The sequence below is a fragment of the Hakea prostrata genome, chromosome 2 (genome assembly GCF_041222555.1).
Source record: "Hakea prostrata isolate BN-2017 chromosome 2, UWA_Hpros_2, whole genome shotgun sequence".
NCBI lineage: Eukaryota > Viridiplantae > Streptophyta > Magnoliopsida > Proteales > Proteaceae > Hakea > Hakea prostrata.
The window spans coordinates 4893668-4915972 of NC_142601.1; the positions used below are offsets into that span (position 1 = coordinate 4893668).

The 22305-nt window shown below is 38.3% G+C and overlaps 1 protein-coding gene across 2 annotated transcripts in view; it reads left to right on the forward strand.

The window, feature by feature from the left end:
- The window catches only part of LOC149023398 (structural maintenance of chromosomes protein), an 87266-nt gene that overhangs the window by 30775 nt on the left and 34186 nt on the right, over window positions 1–22305 (forward strand). For both annotated transcript variants that reach the window (XM_089143943.1, XM_089143944.1), the window contains 5 exons: window positions 9578–9674; window positions 17565–17638; window positions 18141–18258; window positions 18725–18835; window positions 21761–21837. In XM_089143943.1, the coding sequence (XP_089000069.1) occupies window positions 9578–9674; window positions 17565–17638; window positions 18141–18258; window positions 18725–18835; window positions 21761–21837 (477 nt within the window). The remainder of the gene's footprint in view (window positions 1–9577; window positions 9675–17564; window positions 17639–18140; window positions 18259–18724; window positions 18836–21760; window positions 21838–22305) is intronic.

Here is a 22305-nt window from a genome sequence, read left to right on the forward strand (position 1 = left end):
TCCTGATTCACATCAGTCCTATTTCAAATTTAGTTTCTGTTTTGAGTACAATTAGGAATATGACTGAGAGGCTTTATATGCACCTTGCACATGTAAGATTGGGAGAATAGAGCTGCTCCATCAGTGGTAAGGTACCTGCAGGTGATCGAGTATGCTGAACCTAGGGTTTCTAGTTGAAGTATCTCCTTTGGCAGTGCCTTCAATCTGATTCCACTTTTGTCAATCATCATCTCAATCCATTATATGACTTGTGTTACAGGTAAGTAACAAGTTAGCAGATTTTCCATTCCCCTTCAACACTTCTAATTTTGTTTTTTAAACCCTATCTCATTCAGTTACTCCTCAATGTCCGTCGACCCTAAATTGATATCTCTTCCCCACCATCAGAATTTTACCCCATGCATATCCATTATTCCTCGACCTCCGTTGCCACTTGATCCCAGTTGCAGTCCTTTCTCCTATCAAAAACCATAATGTCCTGCTGTCCTAGATTCCTAAGCCCTAATTTTAGAACCTTAACTGTAAAACTGTAAAACCCTAACCCTAGATCCTTAGAACCCTAACTCGAAACTGTCAAACCCCAATCCTAGATCTTTAAAACCCTAACCCTAAATCTTAACCTTAACCCAGACCCCTTACAGCCATAACTTGAGGTCAACTGTAACAAGCCCTACTTTGAGGCCCTTGAGACTCTAACCCTAATTTCAGCAGTCAAAGGGAAACAGCTCAGTGTTCGGGTAGCTAAATATTCAGACACCCAGGGCAAGTCCTAATTTAATAAATCAGTCCTGAACTATAATTTTGTTTTGACCTTAATCTGAGGCCTGAGCCAGTTCTGGCTGGAACCTCCTGAAACCCAATTTCTTTCTACTGCTATTCATCTAAGATCTTGGATTTCTGGCCCTCATTCAGTTGATGCTACATTATTTGGATATTCAGAGATTGAGAGGGCTTTCTTGAAGGATGTTTTTGACTGCTTGATGAGGTTCTTAGTCTTGGTTTCAAGGGGGTATTGATTGTCTAGGCCGCCAAGATTTCGTAAGTTTTGACAAGAACCTACTACTTCTTTTGGCAAAACTTGACATGTTATGCACTATCAAGAGACTCAAAATAAGTTGAAACTAGGCTGCTGGTTAAAATTGGTTGCAACTTGGTATTTCTGAGAACTACCAAAATGTGCGAAATATGATTGAAACATGGTTAAAGTCGAAGTTGTCAGTGAGATATCTCACTTGCAGTTTTGACAGAGACTTAGAAATAGTGCTGCTTTATTCTATCTCCATTAAGGTAGGCTTGATTATGGAATGTTGAGAGCCTTGTTCTAATGGTGTTAATTGGAGTCTTCTATCTAGAGGAGGGCTTAAAGAATTTAAATGATTATTCGTGGGGGGGGGGGACTTTTAGAGGATTCATTAACACATTCTTGTTGCTTTGTGAAATATTCCTTGCTAGGGAAGACCAGGACAAAAGAGAAAGATCACTTACATGTTTCTTTCAAGTCTTTGTTTATTCTTTTGTATGATCTTAGGTGCCCTCTTGTTCCCAAGGTAGGATCCTTTATACATGAACCAAGATTTTGCTACAATTTAAATTTTTTTTTTTTTTTTTTTTTTTTTGTTTAGAAGGGCGTATTTGGAATGGATAAAGCCATTGAGAATCAGCAACGGGCAGTTATTCTCGATGGGAATTGGGAGGTAGCTGGGAGTCCTAACATTAATAGCTTTGGCAGTAGGATTCCTATTTGGTTTACATTGTTTCCTAGTTAAATTGTAATTCTAATACGTATCTATATATAGTGGAATAGTTTGCTGGAGTACTCACTACTCAGAATTCATTCTGAGACTCCACAACTAAGTCGTGGCTTCTCTCGTTCTCCTTCATTGTTTCACTCTTTAGTTTCAGAGCTTAGGCAGTAGTAGATCCCTTATTTCCTCTCAAATCAAAGCCCTTTTTCATTCAAATAAGTTTGCGATACCTGGAGATTAATTGAAGACTGATTGTAGCTGATGGAAAGTAGCTTTCCTATGTGCAATTCATGGGGCAGCACCTAAAGCTGTGTTTTTCTGAATTGATTGTTTGATAGGTAAAAAAGTTGATCAAGCTTCTTGGTTAAATATCTACAGTGAGTTTTGTGCTACTTCTGGTCCCTTTTCTTGAGAAATTTTTGCCCTAGTCCTGGTTTATTAGGTATCTTAGTTTGAGATCAAGAAGTTGTGTTCACACTCTGTTGATTGGCTGCTTCGAAATTAGCAGTATTTTTCCTGTAGTTCGTCTATAGTTGAGAAAGATTTTGGGCATATTTTGAGTCTGCGACTAGTGTTCTGGAGTTGACTTATTTCTACTTTAGTGTTTTGAATATGATTCCCTTTGGTTCTGATATGAATGAAGAGTAATTCCTATTTTTTATCTCTTGGGTGAAGGAGGATATTTTATCCTTGTTTGTGGGTGGTTTGTGATTGGAGTCTGCTATTTTCTTTGATTTTGGGATAACTATTTTTGGATATGGGAGAAATGCTGAAGTGGGCATGGAGGAGGGGGGGGGGAGAGAAGACTACTGGAGAAGGTAATTACTTGCATTGAAATCTTGAATAACGGAAGCAAACTTGATCGATTCAATATTCTACCGACCCTAGCAACTAGATCTAGACTAAGTCAACTCTAAATTTGCTAGATCCAGAGAAAGACGAATCCCACGAAGAAACTTGAACTTGAATTGCATTGATTAAAGCTAATGGTTACACTTGCATAAATTGATAGAAGTAATGAATTAATGAAGAACTAATTTCATTAAAGAGATCACAAGCAAAATTGAGACTTAAACATTAAATCATAAATGTGAAACCTATAAAGCATGCGAAGAAGGAGAAGACCAAGGAAGAAAATTCGACCAAAACAGGAATTTCGACATTGCAAAAGGCCGAAATTTTGGTCGAAATTGGACACTTTTTTTGGAAATTGGAACTTCAATTTTGGGACTCATGGACTCAAAATGATTTGAATTCTTGCATACTACCTATTTCAAGCATATAAAACACAATGGAACTAGTATTTTGCCAAAAAAAAAACCATTGTGAATTTGTCATTCAAGTATACTAACAAATGTCTGGTTCCGACAAGTGCAAACTGTATTGCATACAGACATAAAATCATCAGCATACATGAATTGTTTGGTAGAATGGTTACATATACAACAAGTCAACAAAATAAAATGACCGACTAGATCAAGTGATGGTGTCTCACATATATTAAGTTGAAGCCTATATATCATGTATGCATAAAATAAAAATACATAATTTTAGAAAATAATTATTAAAATCAGAAAATGAAAAAATGGTAGCAAATAATAAAAAGATAAGTTTAACAAAACACAATTATAGATCATAGTCCTAGGCTAAACATATATTAATTTCAAGGCAATACAAGATCATTTAAGGCATGAGCAAAACAAAAATAAAAAAATGAGAAGTTTGGAACTGTTGGGTATGGCTCATGCTTCACATTCTATTGTTGCCGGAGTTACCTTTGTAGTTGTTGTGGCTTAGGAGGTATTTAGAGGCAAAAAAAAATGAGCAAATGAGGTGTTTGAAGGCACAGGAGTTGTGGAAATTAGGTGAAAATGGGATTCAAATCAACAAAAACTAAGGAAAAACAAGTTGGAATGTTGAAATGGTCAAAATTTCGGTCGAAATGGTCAAAATCTCCGAGACACTTTTCCGAAATACTTGGAATTTCGTTTCGTTTTTGAAAAATGCAGACATTTCGACCGAAATTTCGACAATTTCGGTCGAATTTTCTTTTATGGAGAAGACTTAAACAAACTAAGCGATCACAAGCAAAATTGAAACCTAAACGTTAAATCTAAAACTTGAAACCCATAAAGCATGCAAATAAGGAGATGATCTTAAAAAAAACTATGGAGAAGAGATAGTAACCTAAGTTTATGTTTGAGAGAAATATTTGTAGAGAATTGGTGGAGGGGGTGAAAATATGGAAAAAAAAATACTAACAACAACAAAAAAAGATACTAATAAGTTTAAGAGGAAAAATAAGTAAACATATAAAGAGCATTAAACCTATAAGAGAAGAAAAGGGGGAGCGAGAGAGCGGGAGAGAGAGAGGAAATTAAAATGGAAAGAGAGGAAAGCTAATAATTAAATAAATAGGAATGTAAATTGTGAAAGGGGGAAGATAGAAATAGAAAGTAGAAAAAAATGGAAAGCGGGAGAGAGAGATAATTTAGCAAAGAGATAAAAATATAATAGAATAAATATTTCATAAAATCTTAGGATAATATGGAAAACTGGAAGGAGGCCCTAATCTACGACTACTTTATGGGCCCCAAATGTACACCTTGAATTTTTTCTAGGAAAAAAGAGGGGGGGGGGGAGAAACCCTAAGCCCTTGATCGTAAATATTTTCCTTGGAATGATTTATTTGGCCTAGACTTGTATTTCAATCCACTCTCGGTCTATCATGTTGAAAATTGTGTCTCTTCATAATTGAGAAATTTAACTGAACTTGACGTGTAAAATTGCATATATCACATCTTATAATCTAGAACATCTCTACATTTCGGAGAAATCCTAAAACTTGCGAACATGATAAAAAAACCCATTGTAGCACTATTATAAGTGTGTAAAATGCATGCTTTGTGTCGTAAGATTTCACACGAGTGTGCTTATAAGTGGACAACTGTTGACTTTGTTATTGATTTGTACATTGTAAATGACTTAGGGGAGTATCTAAATGTATTATACTTTGGTCAAAATAATTTGGCTAGAATATATCTATTTTACTTAGTATTTTACAAACTTTAAAAGAATGTATTAGGAATTTAACCCTATTCCACCTCTCTTTTGATATAAAAACCATGCAAAACCAAAGAGAACAACTAGCTGTGATGAATTTCTTGGGAGGTCTTTGATGTGAGTTTGATCCAGTTAAATCACTTTATTTTGGCAGTGATCATGCTCCCATTGTGGCTTACACCTTTTTGAGAGTTCTTTGTGTTGCATTACAGTGTCCTAATAACACTGCAAATAGTTCAGCGTTGTTGATTATTTCCCGTGGTATTTCTGGAGGATAGACATATGTAGGATAGAGTCCTGGAAATAATGCTGGAAGATATTAGGTACTCAAAACTCTTTTGACAGTGCAGGACATGCCAAGACTTGTCATCATTATGGTTGTACAAAAAATATCCATCGTGTCTATTGGAAACTTCATGGGAAGCCCTTGCACATTGCTAGTACAACCACTAGTTCTGAGCCCACCTTTATAGCCACTAAATTTCAACCTGAGGTTAAGATTGTGAAAATGACTGAGGAAAATTATATTCTCTTTACTTAGTTCTAGGCCATGCAACCACAATCCACCACTGCTACCCTCATTCAGACAGGTAATGCTCTTGCTTGCTTTTCGTCCGCATTTCACCCTTAGATCATTGACTTAGGAGTGTCTAATCATTTTAAACTTAAAGTGGTTGGCATTGTCCAACTCACTATTTCCCTAACCTTGCATTCAATTTTTTACATACCTAATTTGGCTTTTAACTTATTATCTATCTAGAAATTTACTTCTAGTTATAATTGTTCTATTACTTCCTTTTTTGACTTTTGTCAATTTCAGGATCTTACAACAAATAAGACATTTAGTAGAGGTCGTGAGTCAGAGGGGCTGTATTTGTTTGAGGATACATCCTCTACCGCTTGTTTCAGTATCTCCATTCTGCATCAAATCTATTGCTTGTTGGGACATCCTTCCTTGGAAAACGTAAAATTATTAGATAAACGTTTTTCATTTCTTTCTACTTTAGATTGTGAATCTTGTCAATTTGGAAAACTCCATCGTGTGAGTTTCCCCCCCTCCCTCGGGTAATAATAAAAGGTTTGACAAATCATTCTCTTTGGTTCACTCTGATGTACGGGGTCCGTGTCTTGTTAATTCTGTATTGGGTTTCAATACTATGTTACATTTATGGAAAACTTCATTGTGTGAGCTACCCCCTCGTAATAATAAAAGTTCTGACAAGCCTTTCAGGAGATTAAGAGATTGATGTCTGAGTCCCCAGTCCTATGCTTACTAAATTTCTTCGAGGTCTTTGAAGTAGCCTATGATGCATTAGGTGTATGTATAGGGGGTGTTTAGCTAAGAGTCCCACCCTGTTGCCTACTTCAGTGAGAAGATGAATGAAGCCAAGTAACAATACTCGCATACGATTAGGAATTCTATGCGGTAGTACATGCTTTAGGATACTGTCATCATTATTTGCTACCACAAGAGTTCAACCTGTTTCTTAATCAATAGGCACTCATTTACTTAAGGTCCCAGAAGAAATTAAACCCCAAGGGCAAGTGGATCTTGTTTCTACAATAGTACACTTTTGTGCTTAAGCACAAGTCTGGAATAGAGAACAAAACATCAGATGCCCTTGGTCAAGTAAATGCCTTGTTGCGGCTACATTGTGCTTAGAGTCGAGTGAAGTCCCTTTTGCACAGTCTGAGTGTGCAAGTTGTTGGGTTTGAGTAGATAAAGGGTCATTATCATACTTGCCCTAATTTTAGAGGGATTGTCAATTCTCTTAGTAGTGAGCAACTTGAGCCACAACCTGATTATATACTGTAAAATGGGTTCCTTTTTCACGGTCATAGGTTATGCATCCCTAAGACCTCGTTAAGAGACCATTTGATTTGGGAGTCACATAACAATGGAGCTACCGTCACTTTGGTCGAGATAAGACCATCCCCCATGTAGAGGACCGAATTTATTGGCTTGGTTTGTAGAGAGATGTGGTATATATCAATTGTTAGTGTCATGCTTGCAAATTGTGGAACAACATAAGCAGACCACGAGTCTGTGCACTCCTCTACCTATTCTTCATTCCTCATGGTAGGACCTTAACATGGATTTTGTGTTAGACTTATCGAGGACCTTATGAGGCAGTGATTCTATTTTTGTGGTTGTAGATCGCTTCTTGAAGATGGCCTATTTTATCTTGTGCTCGAAGACATCTGATACCTCTGCGATGGCAAAATTATCTTCCCACATTGTATTTACGTACAATGGCCTCCTCCTCATCATAGTGTTTGACAAAGATGTCAAGATCGCTGGTCATTTTTGCGCACTTTGTGGTGCATGTTAGGTACCAAACTTTGTTTCTTTACAATGTTCTATCCTTAAACTGATGGTCAGACTGAGGTTGTTAATAGGAGTTGTAGTAACCTTCTTAGGTGCCTTGTTGGTGAGAGTCTAGGTACCTCGGGTTGTATCTTGTCCCATGCTGAGTTTTCCTATAACATGTCCAAGAATCGGTCGACTGGTTTATCTCCTCCTGAGATTTGCTTAGGTGTCTAACCTAGAGCCCTCATGGATCTCACACCTACCCTAGTTAATTCTATAGTTAGCGAGTTAGCCGAGTCTTTCACACAACGTTTACATGACTTACATGTAGAGATATGTTAGTGGATTGCTTCAAGCAATGAACAATATAAGTCTCGTGCAGACGTTCACTGATGGCTATAGGAGTTCAAAGAAGATGGCATGATTATGGTTCGGACCCACCCGACTAGGTTTGTGAGAGGAAAAGCAAGTAAGCTCCATGCTCGTGGGCTAGGGCCATTCAGAGTGATTAGAGGGATTGGCGCTGGTGCATATGTGATTGATTTGCCATCCGGGGATAAGTAACATCTTCAATGTTGAGGACTTGCTCCTTACCATGACTAATACACTACCCCTTCATCCTACTCACCTGCATTGGGAGACTCATCTTTTGACATTGACTAGCAGAGCCCTTCAACCCACATTTCCCCTCCATTACCCTAGTTTACCATCATACCTAAGAGGGTTGAAGATGTACTTGATGAGAGAGTCATGTGTACCACCCATGGAGGGAGACATGAGCTTCTGATCAGATGGCTCGGACGACCTACAAGCGACGATTTTTGGATCCCACTTGAGGAGTTCCAGCAGCTACAACCCAACTTCTTGGAGTACTATTAGAGTTTTCATTCACTAGAGGTGAATTCTTCGAGGGCAGGGAGGATTGATAGGGACATCACACGTCCCTCTATTGTTCACCACTACCAGAGGCGTAGACTACCACCTCGGAACCTTACGTTCTGGTTGGCGAGGGATTTTGAAGATATGTAGTGGTTGCATGTGTAGAGGGTCATCTGGACCCTTAGAACCTTTTTTTTTACAGTTTGTTTATGTCTTTAAGGGATCAAGTGTAGGGGTAATCTAGGGATATTATCTAATTTTTCATTAAGGATAATTTTGTCTTAGGGTTTTTCTTTTATTACTTAAGCACATAAGGGCATCATTTAGACATGGGGGGAAAAAATGAAGAAAGAACCAGTGGCAGCCCTTCCTTGGAGTTTCACCGCATCTCTCTCTCTCTCTCGAACACCTCCTCTCTCCTTTGGTGAGCTTCTTCCCCCCCTTCCTTTCACCATTATTTTGTACCACAAAATTTCCCTTTCCCCTTCCCTCCACAGTCCTACAATTCTTTTTGCCTGAAATACCTCTCTTTCTTCTCCTATAATTTTTTCTTTTCTGCTATACCCTTGCGGCAGGAGTATTTTTCTGTCAGTAATAGTACTTTTTATCCTCCTCTTTCCTTCTTACCCTTCAGCGTAAACACTCCCGGATCTCTCCTTCCTTTCTTTGTTTTCTGTTCGGCAAGTAGTCCTAGGCTTCCCCTCTCCTTGTTTCCCCTCCCTCTTGCGACAGTACCTCTTTACTGTCAACATCATTTTTCTTTATTTATTATTTTTCTTCTTCCTGTTTTCTTTCCTTGCTCCCCCTCTTTCCCTCCTTTGCGGCTGCACTTGCAACCTTGTTTCATTGTTTATTTGAGATTGCTGGTTAGTTACTACATACACCGTGATGCTTACTTGATGCCTTTTAGTGTTGGTTTGGGGTTGGGATTAGGTTTTTTGCATTGAATGTAATACATGATTTCCTAGTTAATGGAGGATAGATCTTTATGACCTGCTGCAATTCTTATTATTTTGAATGTAATGCCCCAGTTCCCTTTACCTATTTGTGTTGGTTCAATATGCTTGACATCTGATCTTCTCCTTCAGTTATTTGGTTACTTTCCACATTACTTAATGCTGTTACCTTCTGTAATGGATCCTGCGTTAATTATTTCTTGCTGTAATCAGTCTGTGCTATGCAATCACTATTCCCATACTCTCGTAGTGCTCTAATTAGTAGGTGATGCTGTCCCCTTTGTAGGATACCTTAGTTTCTGGGGCTGTCCTACATCATGGAAATATTTGTATTTTTGGGAATCAATTTTATATCACTTGAAAATAATTTAACTAGATGAAATATGAAAGTCAATGCTTGCCAAATTAAGTGTCTAAGCTGGAAAAAAGTTTCTGAAAGGATGTGTGTTTTTTTTAATAGATAATAGCATGTGGGTAAAAACATGAATCTTTCCTCGTGGTTTATGCTACCTTGCTAGCTTTATTACAAATGTTGTTTTGTACTTATAATTTAGTTGAAGGCCTGTTCTTTAGTGTCAGATGGAATTTTTGTTAATTATCCTTCTATTTCTGGTTAAATCCAGCCTTTGTTTCACTGGAGGAAAGGAGGTTCACAATGCTGTAGTGAGCAGCATACAGGATTTGGCAAAAGCATTCTCTGGCTATGAAGATGAAGTGTTGGTAATTACATTAATCATGAGTCATGACTATCTCTAAAAGTTTCATGAATGTGCTTTGATACCGTGAGAATGATAATATGATTATTTTCATGGAGTATACACAAGAATTAAGGTATGTTGAATTAAGAAAACGAGAAAGGTTTTTTATCTGGATTTGATGATTTTATAGTGTTCTTCCCAAAACACATACCTGAGAAAATTAAAACTGATTCTAATGAATTCACTTGATATGGTATGTAACTGCTAACAGAATGCTCATTCTTATTCTGCATGTAGGACAACTTGAACCCTATGCCTGGTTATGGTTCAATACCTATTTGCATTTGGTTTGTTCTTTTTAATTTCTCTGGCTGTGATCAGTGTTGCGCTTTGAGAACTGCACATACAGGCATAGTGCATACATAATGTTATCCTACCAGATATTGAGTTACTATGATGTAAACCTCAATTCTAGGGTTTGTCTTCTGGATCAATTCAAGTGAACCTGCAGTAAATTTAGGGTTTATAATCTGCGGTTTTAGGTGTAGGCTGATTTGAAGGGTTTTAGGGTTTAGGAATAGGGTCAATAGGTTTGGGTATGGTTTAGTATATCTGGGGGTTTGAAGAACTCCAGATATTAATATTGCTGAAAAGTAGAATTCAGAACTGAACTTCAGATTTAAGGTTTAGGAAATTAAGGGTTTATTAGAAACTAGGGTTTCTAATGTTCTAGGTTTCTAGGGAATGGCTAGGGTTAAGGTTAGGGGAGGGGATGATGGATCCAAGAAATAATTGGATTCAATTGAGGGTTAGGTGTTGGGAGGTTGTTAGGGTTTTGGGAAAGAAAATGAGTTGCAGAATTTTAGGGTGGGGTGAAGAGATTAGGGTTAGAGTTGGGGGTGAAGGGTGTGGCAAGGGAGGGGATGTTGCAGCCATAAGGGTAAGGGAATAGGGTGGGAGAATTGGGAAAACTAGGGTTCAAGGATTGGGGAAGTGAACAAAAACCTATATTTTAGAGGTTAGAACTTAGAAGCTATGCTGGCACAAAGGTAGAAGGGGGAAGGGGAAGAGGTAGGGGCTATAATGGGGAATAGGGTTTGGGGATTGGGACAATAGGGGTAGGGGATGTGAGGTGAAGCTGCCACAGGCTATAGGAGGTGAGTAATGGGGATCCAATTTGGGGGGGGGGGAGAAAAAGGGGTGGTGTGGCGGGGGGTGGGGGTGATGTTTGCATGCACCTGTAGGAGAGAGGTTGAAGAACTTGAGTAGTTGCAGCAATTAGAACACCAAAAGCAGCCACAAGGTCCGTTCTTCAGGAAAACCATGACTCTATTTCACCTTCAATCTCAAATTATTTTTTTTTGGTATAAAACAAATCTATTGAGTATTGATCAAAAGAGCTGTTACAAGCTGAGGCATCTGCATTACATGATGCATTAGCCAAGGGTTAGTTAATGGCCTATTCATCGGCAGCTCCACTGAAAGGGCCAATCTAGCTAAAGAATCTGCCGCAAAGTTAGCAGCTCTTGGAACATGTAGAAAAATAAGTGCCTCAATGTTTGCTTGAAGCCTTTAAATATCATGAACAATAATTGAGATTTCAATTGCAATTGGGCTGAAACCATTGATTTGCTGAATTAGATCCTGGCAATCTGATTCGACCTGCAGTTTTGGAAATCCTTTATGACTGCCAATACCAAACCCAATCTTATTGCCAAAGCTTCGGCTACCAAGGGAAAGTTTAAAAAATATCCTCTTGAGAAAGCGGCTGAAAGAAAATCTTTGTCATCCTTGGTTACGGTTCCAATTCCTCCTCTATTATTCTCCACCAACCAAGCACCATCACAGTTCAATTTGAAGGGGGGCTCCATGAACTAGGATTCTCCATATCCCTTCTTTGATGATCACTAAACTTCAAAGAATTTTTTTGCCTGAAACGGCAGAAGCAACATAGTATTCCTTATGGGCTTTACATGCAAACTTAACAACCTCCTCAGGTGACCAAGAAGAATTATTGAAAACTAGTTCATTGCTAGCTCTCCATATTTATTTGCACTTATAATGAATGAATTAACCAAAAACGTTCAAGACAAGGATCCTTGGTTTATGCTTTTCGATGATATTGTGTTGATAGATGAGACTTTGAGTAGGGATGCCAAGTTAGAATCATTGTGAGCAGCTTTGGAATCAAAAGGCTTTAAACTAAGTAAAATGAAGACAAAATATCTAGTTTGTGACTTTGGTCATGGTTGGGGAACAGAGAGGTGGTGAAACTTGGTGATAAGGAGATTCCTCAGAGTGATTGTTTAAGTACCTTGGTCCAATCATAAATAAAAAAAGTGATATAGAGGATGATGTTTTACAAATAATTAAAATAGGGTGGATGAAGTAAAGAGGTGTGTCCAAGGTCTCATGTGATTGACGTATTCCTTTAAAGCTTAAAGGAAAATTCTATAGGACCATTATTCAACCAGCTATGATGTATGGTGCAGAGTGTTGGGGTGTTAAAATGAATCATGTAGATAAACTCAGTGTAGCAAAAATGAGGATGCTAAGATGGATGAGTGGCAAAACTAGGAAGGATAAGATAAAGAATGATTATATTAGAGTTGGTCTAGGAGTAGCTCCAATAAATGATAACCAATTAGAAAGTCATTTGAGATGACATGACCACATTCAAGGGTGGCTTGTAAATGCCGCTGTTAGGAGAAGTGATGTAATCCAGATTGAAGGAATTAGAAGAGCCAGGGGCAGCCCTAAGATAACATTAAGAGAAGTGGTGAGAAAGGATATACATAGCTTAGGCCTTGTATCGCATGGCCTAAAACAGAGCTGATTGGAAGGCAATAATCTATGTAGCTAACCCCATTTAGTTGGGACAAGGCTTCTTGTTGTTGTTGTTCTAGCTCTCCATAAATACCAAAGAACATAGGCTGCAAGAGAGAACCTGTCTTGGGCAAACTTTTTATATTTTTGAAGAGAGGATATTAATGCTTTAGCCATTGAAACAAAGTTCAGCAACCATCATGAGAGGGGATGATAGATATTGGAGAAACAAACCATGCTGCCCTTGAGAAAGGGGAATTAAGAAACAAATGATCCATTGATTCCACGTTGTGTCGACACCTTTTACAACTTTGATCAATAGGAAACTGCCTTTTTAATAATTCTTCACCTGCAGCAATACCTTTGGCAATGCATTTCCAAAGAAAAACTTTAATTTTCAGCAAGGCTTTTAGATTCCAAATTGTCTTCCACTAAAAATATTTCATCTGAATTTCAGATTCATCTAGAATGGAATCCTGCTGATTTTTGAGTAGGTGATGCATGGATTTTACTGAATGTATACCAGATTCATTTCCTCCCTAAACAGGCTTGTCTTCTTGGTCAGTCAGGCTGAGTTGGACTTGCATAATTGCTTGCTTATCAGAAGGCCAAAAAAAAATAAAAAATCATCTAATATATCCTCCCTCCACGTCCTATTAATAGCATCAACCAAATCTGAGACCTTAATCAATAATAAGAAATCTGCCCTCTTTACAAGCTAGGGCTATATTGATACCTTACATGAACGGACTCATACTAGGAGTCTAGGACTTGATATTAGAAGGCGCTTCAAACTAGGAGTTTTGGTGGGCTTAAGACTCGTTGTCTAACAAGGTTTGTGACTTAACTCATCCTAGGGTGATTGGAATTACATAACAAGTAGGACTAGACTCCTCATAGAACTTGAACTACAATTAAGTGGATTTCCTCTCTAATTGGGACTCCTAACTTGACTGGGGCTCTTCAATAACTGACAAACCAAACTTCAAAACAAAAGTAGAGTTGTGATTCCACTAACATACTGGATCCAACAGACCCTAATTGGAATCAACTAGAACAAACCATAATGCGCTTATTTATGCGCAATTTCTTGCAGGGCCATAGGGTGTTGGGCTGCCACCCTAGGCACTGTTTAGCGCCTGGATTTGGTTCACACTAAAACCAATCCATGTTGTCAAGGTTTAAAGTATCGGCCCATATCGTTTCATATCGGCCGATGGCTATCAGTATCGCAGGCCTGTGGTATGGTACAGGCCAATACATCTCTATATTTTTGTTTTTCTATCTCGTTTCTCATGTATTTCAATTTATCGGACAATACGTATTGATATGGTACAATACAATGAAACGCTGTTTTAAAATTTAAACTGTTAAATTTTTTATCAATAATTATCAGTAGTATCGATTGTATTGATTAGTATCGAACCGATAGATTGATAGCATTGGTAATGGAAAGGAATTCATTTGCAGAGGCTGAACTAGCTACGAGCAAAACCTTGCTCCAAGACTCATGAGGTTTTATTCTTAAATTAAGTTCGAGAGCAGAAATACTCTCTATAATGAACCAGGACCACCTACTGAGGTGCAGCCGTAGGTTAGAAGATGAGGTTAGAGAGCTGAAGAAGAAGAGAAAAGAGAATGAGGAGAAGAAGAAAGGGGCAGAGACGGTTTTGCAGTCGCAGTGGTTTCTGCCGTCTAACCTTTTATTTATAGTTGAAAAGTACAGCACTGCATCAGTCCCAAAACCAATTTACTTGTTCTGATTACATTCCAAAAATAAATACTAACTTTCTAAGACTCTAAAACTGTCTTTAAAAAAAAAGGGATAATATGGAATTAAATTAACTAGAAAACTAGTAACTTTCTAATTTTGTAGAGCACCCAAACTTTATAATTCTGCAACAGCTTGTTCTCCAAGGCAGCACTTTCTAATTCTGTAACAGCTTGTTCTCCAAGGCAGCACTTTCTAATTCTGTGACAGCTTGCTCTTCAAGGCTCCGCGACTTGCTCTCCAAGACTCCACTCAGCTATCACAACAACCCCTCTCAAGCTGAATAGTATTGATCACAAACTCCCAGCTTGCGACATCCTTCCACAAAGGCTGGACCAGGTAAGGACTTAGTGAAGATGTCTCCAACTTGTTTAGCAGACGTAACATATGGTGTAGCTATAAATCCTCTCATGACTGCGTCTTCCACACAATGCAAATCCACCTCTACGTGTTTGGTCTTCTCATGAAATACTAGATTATTGGCAATGTAGATTGCTGCCTAATTATCACAAAACATCTCAACTGGGTCTTTAATTTCAATCCCAATTTCTTTCAGGAAGAATTTGAACCAAAAAGTTTCGGACATCATGTGAGCCATTGCACGATACTCTCCTCTCTACACTAGACTGAACCACTATAATTTGCTTCTTACTTCAGTTGATCAAATTCCTTCACAATAACCAATAGTTGATCTTCAATCACCTTGCGATCTTGCCTAATCTGCATCTGAATTAGCACACAACTTTAGATGACATTTCTCTTGTACACAAACCCTTTTCCCCGGAGCCTTATTGAAATACTGCAAGATACGCATCATGGCATCCTAGTGAGGTTTCTTAAGTGAGTGCATGAACTGGCTAAGAACACCTACCACATATGATGAGTCCTGTCGAGTCACAATACGGTATATAAGCTTCCTTACCAACAGTCTGCACCTTTGAGGATTCACAAAATCCTCCCCTTCATCCTTGGTGAGTTTGAGATGAGGGTCCATGGGTGTCTCAATAGGCTTAGACTCAAGCATACTAGTTTTAGTTAGCAAGTCCAACGCATACTTGCACTAAGAAAGGCTAATCCCGTGAATGCTTCGAAGAATTGCAATTCCAAGAAAGTACTGCAAATGCCTCAAGTCCTTTATCTGGAACCTGGTACTCAGAAAATTCTTTACTTCACCAATGCTTGCATTATCACTCCCAGAATCAATTATGTCATCCACATAAACAATTTGTATAACAATTCCAGACTTCATCTTTCTTACAAAGATAGAATGATCCGAATGACAGTGGGAAAAATCCCACTTGTACTGAACTAAACTTGCAAACCATGCTCTTGGCAGCTGTTTCAATCCATAGATTGTCTCTGTCAACTTTTAGTAGGTTCCCCTCCTAAGCAACAAATCCAGGAGATTGCTCCATATACACTTCTTCAGCCAAGTCTCTATACAAAAAAAGCATTTTTGAGAGTCTTACTTTGCAGAAGACTCATATAATGCATGTCATTCTTCACAACAGCCATGTCCTAGTGCTCTTGGATCCTTTGATAGGAGTCAGATTACTCCCTTCATGGATGTTCCTTTCGTTGCCCATGGCCGTAGCACCTTATATGACATTCTTGGAGCTTGTTGCTGACTGGGGCAACTCCTATGCCTGCTTCAATACTTTCACTCCTTGCTTTATCCTTACCATATTTGCCGCATATACATCTTAACATTCCTCATCATTACAATTCATAACTTTGCCATATGGCACTGATTATTTGCCAAACTTTGGTCCCATTCTGATAGATCTTTCCTTAAATCTTTAAAGGAATTTGTTGGTCACACAGTACTCCGGTCACATTCATCTCATGTCAAATATTTGTGAAATATCATCGTCCATGTTCGCTTCTTTCTGTGTTTAGTCAAATGTGTAACAAATATACTACTAAAGCTAATATTAAAGTTGACAATGTTAAAATATTATGACAATTGTACAAGCAAAAAAGACAGGTAAAGCTGTAAAAGCCAATCCAAAGTCTATTAATTCTGTAGGGCACAAAGTCCAAATTAAACTAAAAACAAAACATAAATGGTTATTATTACAGTAGCAGCTAGATGGTTACTTGCAACAGAGGATGCAACCCAGAAGGTAATCGAGCAGCCCTTGTGGGTCTAGAATGTCTTACAAAAGTGATAAGACGTAGTGACTTCTGCAGATAAGGGCACTTATGTGCAGGCAGGGGTCAGGGGTGCAGCCAAGACGAGATACATGGGTGAGAAAGAATAAAATGTTAACCAACGCGGTTGAGTTGGTCAAAATCTCGTCTGAGATGGTCTAAACCAGTTTTTAGGTGACAAAAACTCACTTGTCTTGACCCAAGACTCTCAGATTTTGGTGATTTCATGTATCTTATTTTTGGGTTTCAGTATTTCCTCCATATGTCGATACAGGTGGTTGGTTTTATGGGAAAATAACACAATCCCTTCAACTTTGAAGCTTCTATTGTGCAAGCTTATTTGGGTTGAGGTTTACGAGGTTTACGTCATTAAAATTGTGATCTTAACGTTATTATATTAAGGTGCATCAAAACTCCTTGTATTTGTCATTGTATTTTTTAAGTTAGTAATCAAGTATTCTGAATTGGGGCGAACAGGTAGACTTCGGTCAAGAATCATATCTATAATTTTTTTTTAATAGGAATAGCTAATCCAATGTGTGGAGAAGTCCTTCAATAGCCTGTAGACCACTTCAGGGGAGTAACCATTGTTGATGTGTTGAAAACAAATGTCAAGATGCGGGGAAAAGATTCCTGGTTTCTACCAGGTTCTCTGAGATCACAGTCAGATCTTGGTTTCTGACTGGTCAAAATTAGCTTCATACTGAGATTCTGAACGATGGTTGGAGGTAGAGGTAATCAGGAGGGATAGGGATTAGGTTTATCGGGGTGGAGAGATCTAGGGGGTGGGGTCCAGGATTTTCCTCGCACTTTCACCGTGAGATCAGGCTTCTTTGGTCTATGGACTATGTTGTTGGGGGGGGGGGGGGGTGGGGCGTAAAAGCATCTTATGTGAGTAGGGGGCCTCTGGTACCCTTGAGGTTGCTTGAATTCTAGCATTTACTAAAATTCTTTTATACCTTTGCCTTTGCTAGAATTAACTTTTGGGTTTTTTTTCTTCAAATTTTACTTCAGCAATATTTTTGGTTAGCCTAGGCTTGTAGCGAAAGCTTTTATGTGATACTTTGTTGAAGTACTCAAGGCTGATTTCAGTTTCCACTATAATGTTTGGGGGATTGGAAGGTCTTCGTTTTTGTTAACATTTAGTGTACTCTTTTTCAGGTAAAACGCGAAGAGCTGCTCCAGTTTGCACAGGGTGCAATTTCAGGGCTGAAAATTAGTGCTGACCTTGCAAGGTGGTGAAAGAAGAATCTTTTTCTTCTTCTTTGCTATTGTATGCAATATGCATTTTGCTTCATAATGCAAATTATATTCATCATTTTTCCTCTCTATATGAAAAATATCATGTGGATCTTTGTGCTTTTTAGTTTTTGTTTAAAATTTTATTATTCTTATTTTGGATTTCTTAGTTTATACTATTACCGTATGTTAATTTTCCAAGTCTTTTCTTAATAGGGGTTGAGTGTTGAGCAAGCTGGGAATAATGTGTCTCTGCTTTTATTTTAGTTGTCAGCGTGAGCTGCAAGCCTCTGTTCTTTGTTGGATTGAGTTCATATTTATTTTGGATGCTTGCTTGTTTTTTATTTTGCCAATCTATGTATAAATTTTCTGGTTTATTGTATGATTTAATTGCAAAAATCAGCATGGTTCTCTGTCTTGCTGCTATTCCCTGCATTTCTTTTTGATCAGTTAGACAGTTTCCATTCTTTGTTGTTGAGGCCCACTTTTTGGTCCCAGGGTTGATGCTGAAGCCTCCAGTCTGCAGCTAAAAATTGATAAGATTAGAGCATCACAGGTGTCCTCTACTGAAGGTCACACAGGAGCATCTGAAAAAACAGCTACTGCAACTTTAGAGGTGAGCTGATTTCAGTACTGAATCTTGTAGATGTTAGATTCTACAGGCAGTGCCTAATATAGCGTATTCTGATCTTTCTCTGTTCTTGGTCCAACATGTTTTTTTTTTTTTTTTTTTTTTGGTGGGGGGGTGTGTGTGCATGTTTACATGCATGTATTCCCCCTTTTTTTGGTTTTTTTCTTTTTGGGGGTGGGGGTTTCAAATGCCATGCTTCCTGAATTATGTTTTTAACCACTTCTTACGCACTTGGCCTTCAGGGTGGATGGTATTATGCTATCTGCTGCATGACTGTCATGTTTCAATAGTGAATTAATTCTATTAGACATAATAGTTCACCCTGTACCTGGTGGAGGGTGTTGAGGGATATAATGGGCAAGGTTTGCATGTGAGTAGTGATATCCAAAGTGTTATTGAGCACTTTGTCACTTCTCTCCAAGTTCAAGCTGGCTTGTGATGGAATTTGCAGGCTCTAAAAGAAGCACTTGCTGAAGTTCGACTTTGTTCCAGATTGGAAGCACTCTTGCTAAAGAAGAAAATGCTTAGCAATGGGGACTCACCTGAGATCCATGCTCAGAAGGTATGCTTTCCTTTTCTTACAATGTAATGGGTCATGCACCTTTCCATGTTGTTGGTCATTGTCAGTCTTTGTGCTTCTGGTTTTAGCATTTGGAGCTGTGTTCATTTTATCCTTGTGGAATGTCCTTTTATTTGGTGGAAAATTACAAGATGATCTGTTGGACATTTACCACAAGTGCCATTTTAGTAATCTGGTAATTTTATCTTTACAACATGGGGTGATTGACCACCTGTTCATGATCTCTGTTATGTATATTTTTTGATTTATCATTCATAAGTAAATAGTTCCTTTCTTTTTAGGGAAAATTTCAAGGACACCCCAAGATAAATGGCGAAAAGCATAGACACCCCAGAACTATACCCTATTGGCAGCCGCCCCCTTCTGTTGGAACATTACTTGATTAGAGGAAATGACAAATTTACCCTTACTTTATATATGTCTATTTTGTATCTTAAAATATAAAATGACCAATATGCCCTTCCCGCTTCCCTTTCCCTCCCCTAGGTTTCTTTCTTCGTGTTGATGACAAAAGTTACTTTAAGAGATTCAATAATGAGACTGTTAGGCTCTGAAATGGGGTGTCCATGATTGTGCTCGCCTTCATAGGTGACAATCGGCATTGATGGATCATCCGCGGCTCTCTCTAAGACTGTAAGTAATTGCGTGCAGGGCAACCTCTCAAGCTGCTGCACTTATAAGTGACCCCTGAAGAGATCCAAACGAATTTAGGATTAGGATTTTAGTAAACTTGTTAAGGGACTTGAGTTAGAAAATTCCTTGTCACACACAATCTGTATGGCGGAAGTTCAAAGTGCTAAGATTGGATAGCAGAGTGGATGGCCAAAAATAAGAGGATCAGAACAGATTGCTAATCAAGTAAACAACCGATCCAAGCTTTAATGGGTCAACAATTCAACAACCTCATCTAGAGGTCAAATTGATCTTTTAGACTCAATCTGTGAAGGAATTGCAAGAAAAATCACTAAAAACAGAGGAAGACGAGTGATTTGACAGGAAATTTATACATAACTTGGATGAGGCGATCCTTTAATTGATGTTCGCCCGTACTTTCTCCAGGAAAAATCGTCAGTGGGGATATCTACCATTTTTTAGCTAATTTCAGGGAGTCTCACTATCCTCTTCACCCTCGATTTCCTGTTGATCAAATTGTAGCAGAGACATATTTAGAGACTCCCCAATCCCCATCATATAATCTAGAGATAGATTTGACGATGATGGGTCATGGGACAGATTAGAAACTCCCCGTCTTTTTATCCATACTAGCTATAATGCACCGGTCGATATCAGAGTCTCTATATCTAGTTTGAAGCCTTCACCACCCAGCACTGATAAGTCTTCTAAGGTGCTGTTTAGGTCCCTTTTCAGTATGGTTTTATTGTAGTAAAGAAGCTTGTAATGGTCAGATATGCTCTGTTATCTTATTTCTTCTTGAAGGTGGTATTTAAAGCAACAATTTCTGTTTGTGCTTTCTTCATCTATACAGCTAGAAACCCTTGAATTAATTGTATTACTCAACTGAAGAAGTAACAAACAGAATACGAAAAAATGGCTGCATTTGGGACAAACAGCCCAACATTATGGCCATGGATGGACAAAAATCTCCCACTTACCTTAATAGCTATCAAACGACAGTATGTCTCCAAGTTTCAAACTGAATGAAATCAATGTAAGAAAAATTTGACACTTTCTTGACATTAAACTTTTATAGCATTGTTGTCAAGGCATCTTGAAGGCATTGTGTAGATTCAACCAAGGCTGCACCTAACTGCCCAAGCACCTTGCTGTTGTCACCCTAATTTTCCTCCCCTATTGTCATGATTGTGGTGACTTGCGAGTTTTTGCCTAGCAGATCTTTGGCAAATATATCTCAAGGTCGTAACGGTGGACCTCATATTTGTATATGAGTGATAGACCGATAGGTGGACTGAGCAGGTTGGGTTAGGTTTTGGACTTTATTTGACTGAGTTTGCAGTCCTATCTACTGCTCCAGGATATAGCTTGTGACAACTGACAAATGTTCTTGTGGGGTTGAAGAGTTTTGGTAGGAGTTAAGACCTTGTGAAGGAAAAGGTTCAGGAAATCAAGAGAGGAAAGCCTTGTAGGTGGTATTGAAGAACTCGTGTCAATCTCCTGCAGATGTGGAGTTGGATAGAGGTTTTAAGAATTCATCTTTTCACCAATAGAATATCCCACCTAGGTCACATAGTTTTCTTCTGCCACTGTACTGTATCTTGGACCATGTCTTATTTGACTCGTAAACTCGATATATCTCTGTATTTCCACTCAAAGTTCGTTTTGACATTGTTTAACAGAACTATGAAAGGCCATTACGTGGTGATAGTCTGTCTCCTGCAGGGTCCTGAGAGGGGGTTGCTAGAGCCAGTCACAAATCTATGTTTTGTGTGAAACGTCCAGTCTCAGACCTGAATCCACACATTCCACTTATTGGCTCAAGTGATTGTGCCCCATCATTAAACAGAGAGCTATAGTGCCACAGAAATATTCAGCACTGACCCTTTCTCCCATCCGTTTTCTGTTCAAGTCTTTAGTCCTTCATGTTTAGTTGTTTTCCAGTGATACTTTGTTTTAAGCTGTTTGTTATAGCAAAATATTCTGGATTACGTTCAGAGTTTGTACGACACTAGCTAGGTCTTCAGTCTACACCCTACTTTGCCTTTGTTCATTTGTCTGTCTCCTATGGCTTAAATAATGGTCACCCAATGCTAAAAGGGAGACCAAAAAGAAGATATGAGAAAAAACTTGGTTCAGGATGCGAGTTCCCTTAGCTGCACAGAAACCCTGTCATTGGTCTATGTGCAAGATTTTGCATTAGTTAGTACATATTCTCTTATAAGAGTTTTCATCAACTTTGTTGCTTAATTTGATCTTTTAAATAATATGCAGGTTGATAAGTTGAAAATATTAGCAGAATCTCTTGCTAACTCCACCTTGAAGGCAGAAAAGCGTATTTCAGATAACAGGTCTGGAGTCTGATGACTTCTTTTATGTTTTTGTGTTCTCTATGCCCTTATAGTTTTTCTCTCTATCTATTAAGTCGTGTTTTTTTTTGTCTTGGAGATTAGGTGTCTTTAGAAAAAACACATATGTTAGGATGTACCTACATTCCTGATGCTTTCCTTTTCCATTTAAGCTGTAACTGATATTTGCTGTATTTTATTATGTTTACTGCATTATAAATTATTTCTTACTTCACTCCAACAAGCACTGTTTGGGTTTCCCCTCATGTGATTGATAATAGATAGTTTTTCTCTCTCTCTCTCTCTATTAAATCGTGTTTTTTTGTCTCAGAGATTAGGTGTCTTTAGCAAAACCACATAGTAGGATTTACCTACATTCCTGATGCTTTCCTTTTCCATTTAAGCTGTAACTGATTTTTTGTTGTAATTTATTATTTTTACTGCATTATAAATTATTTCTTATTTCACTCC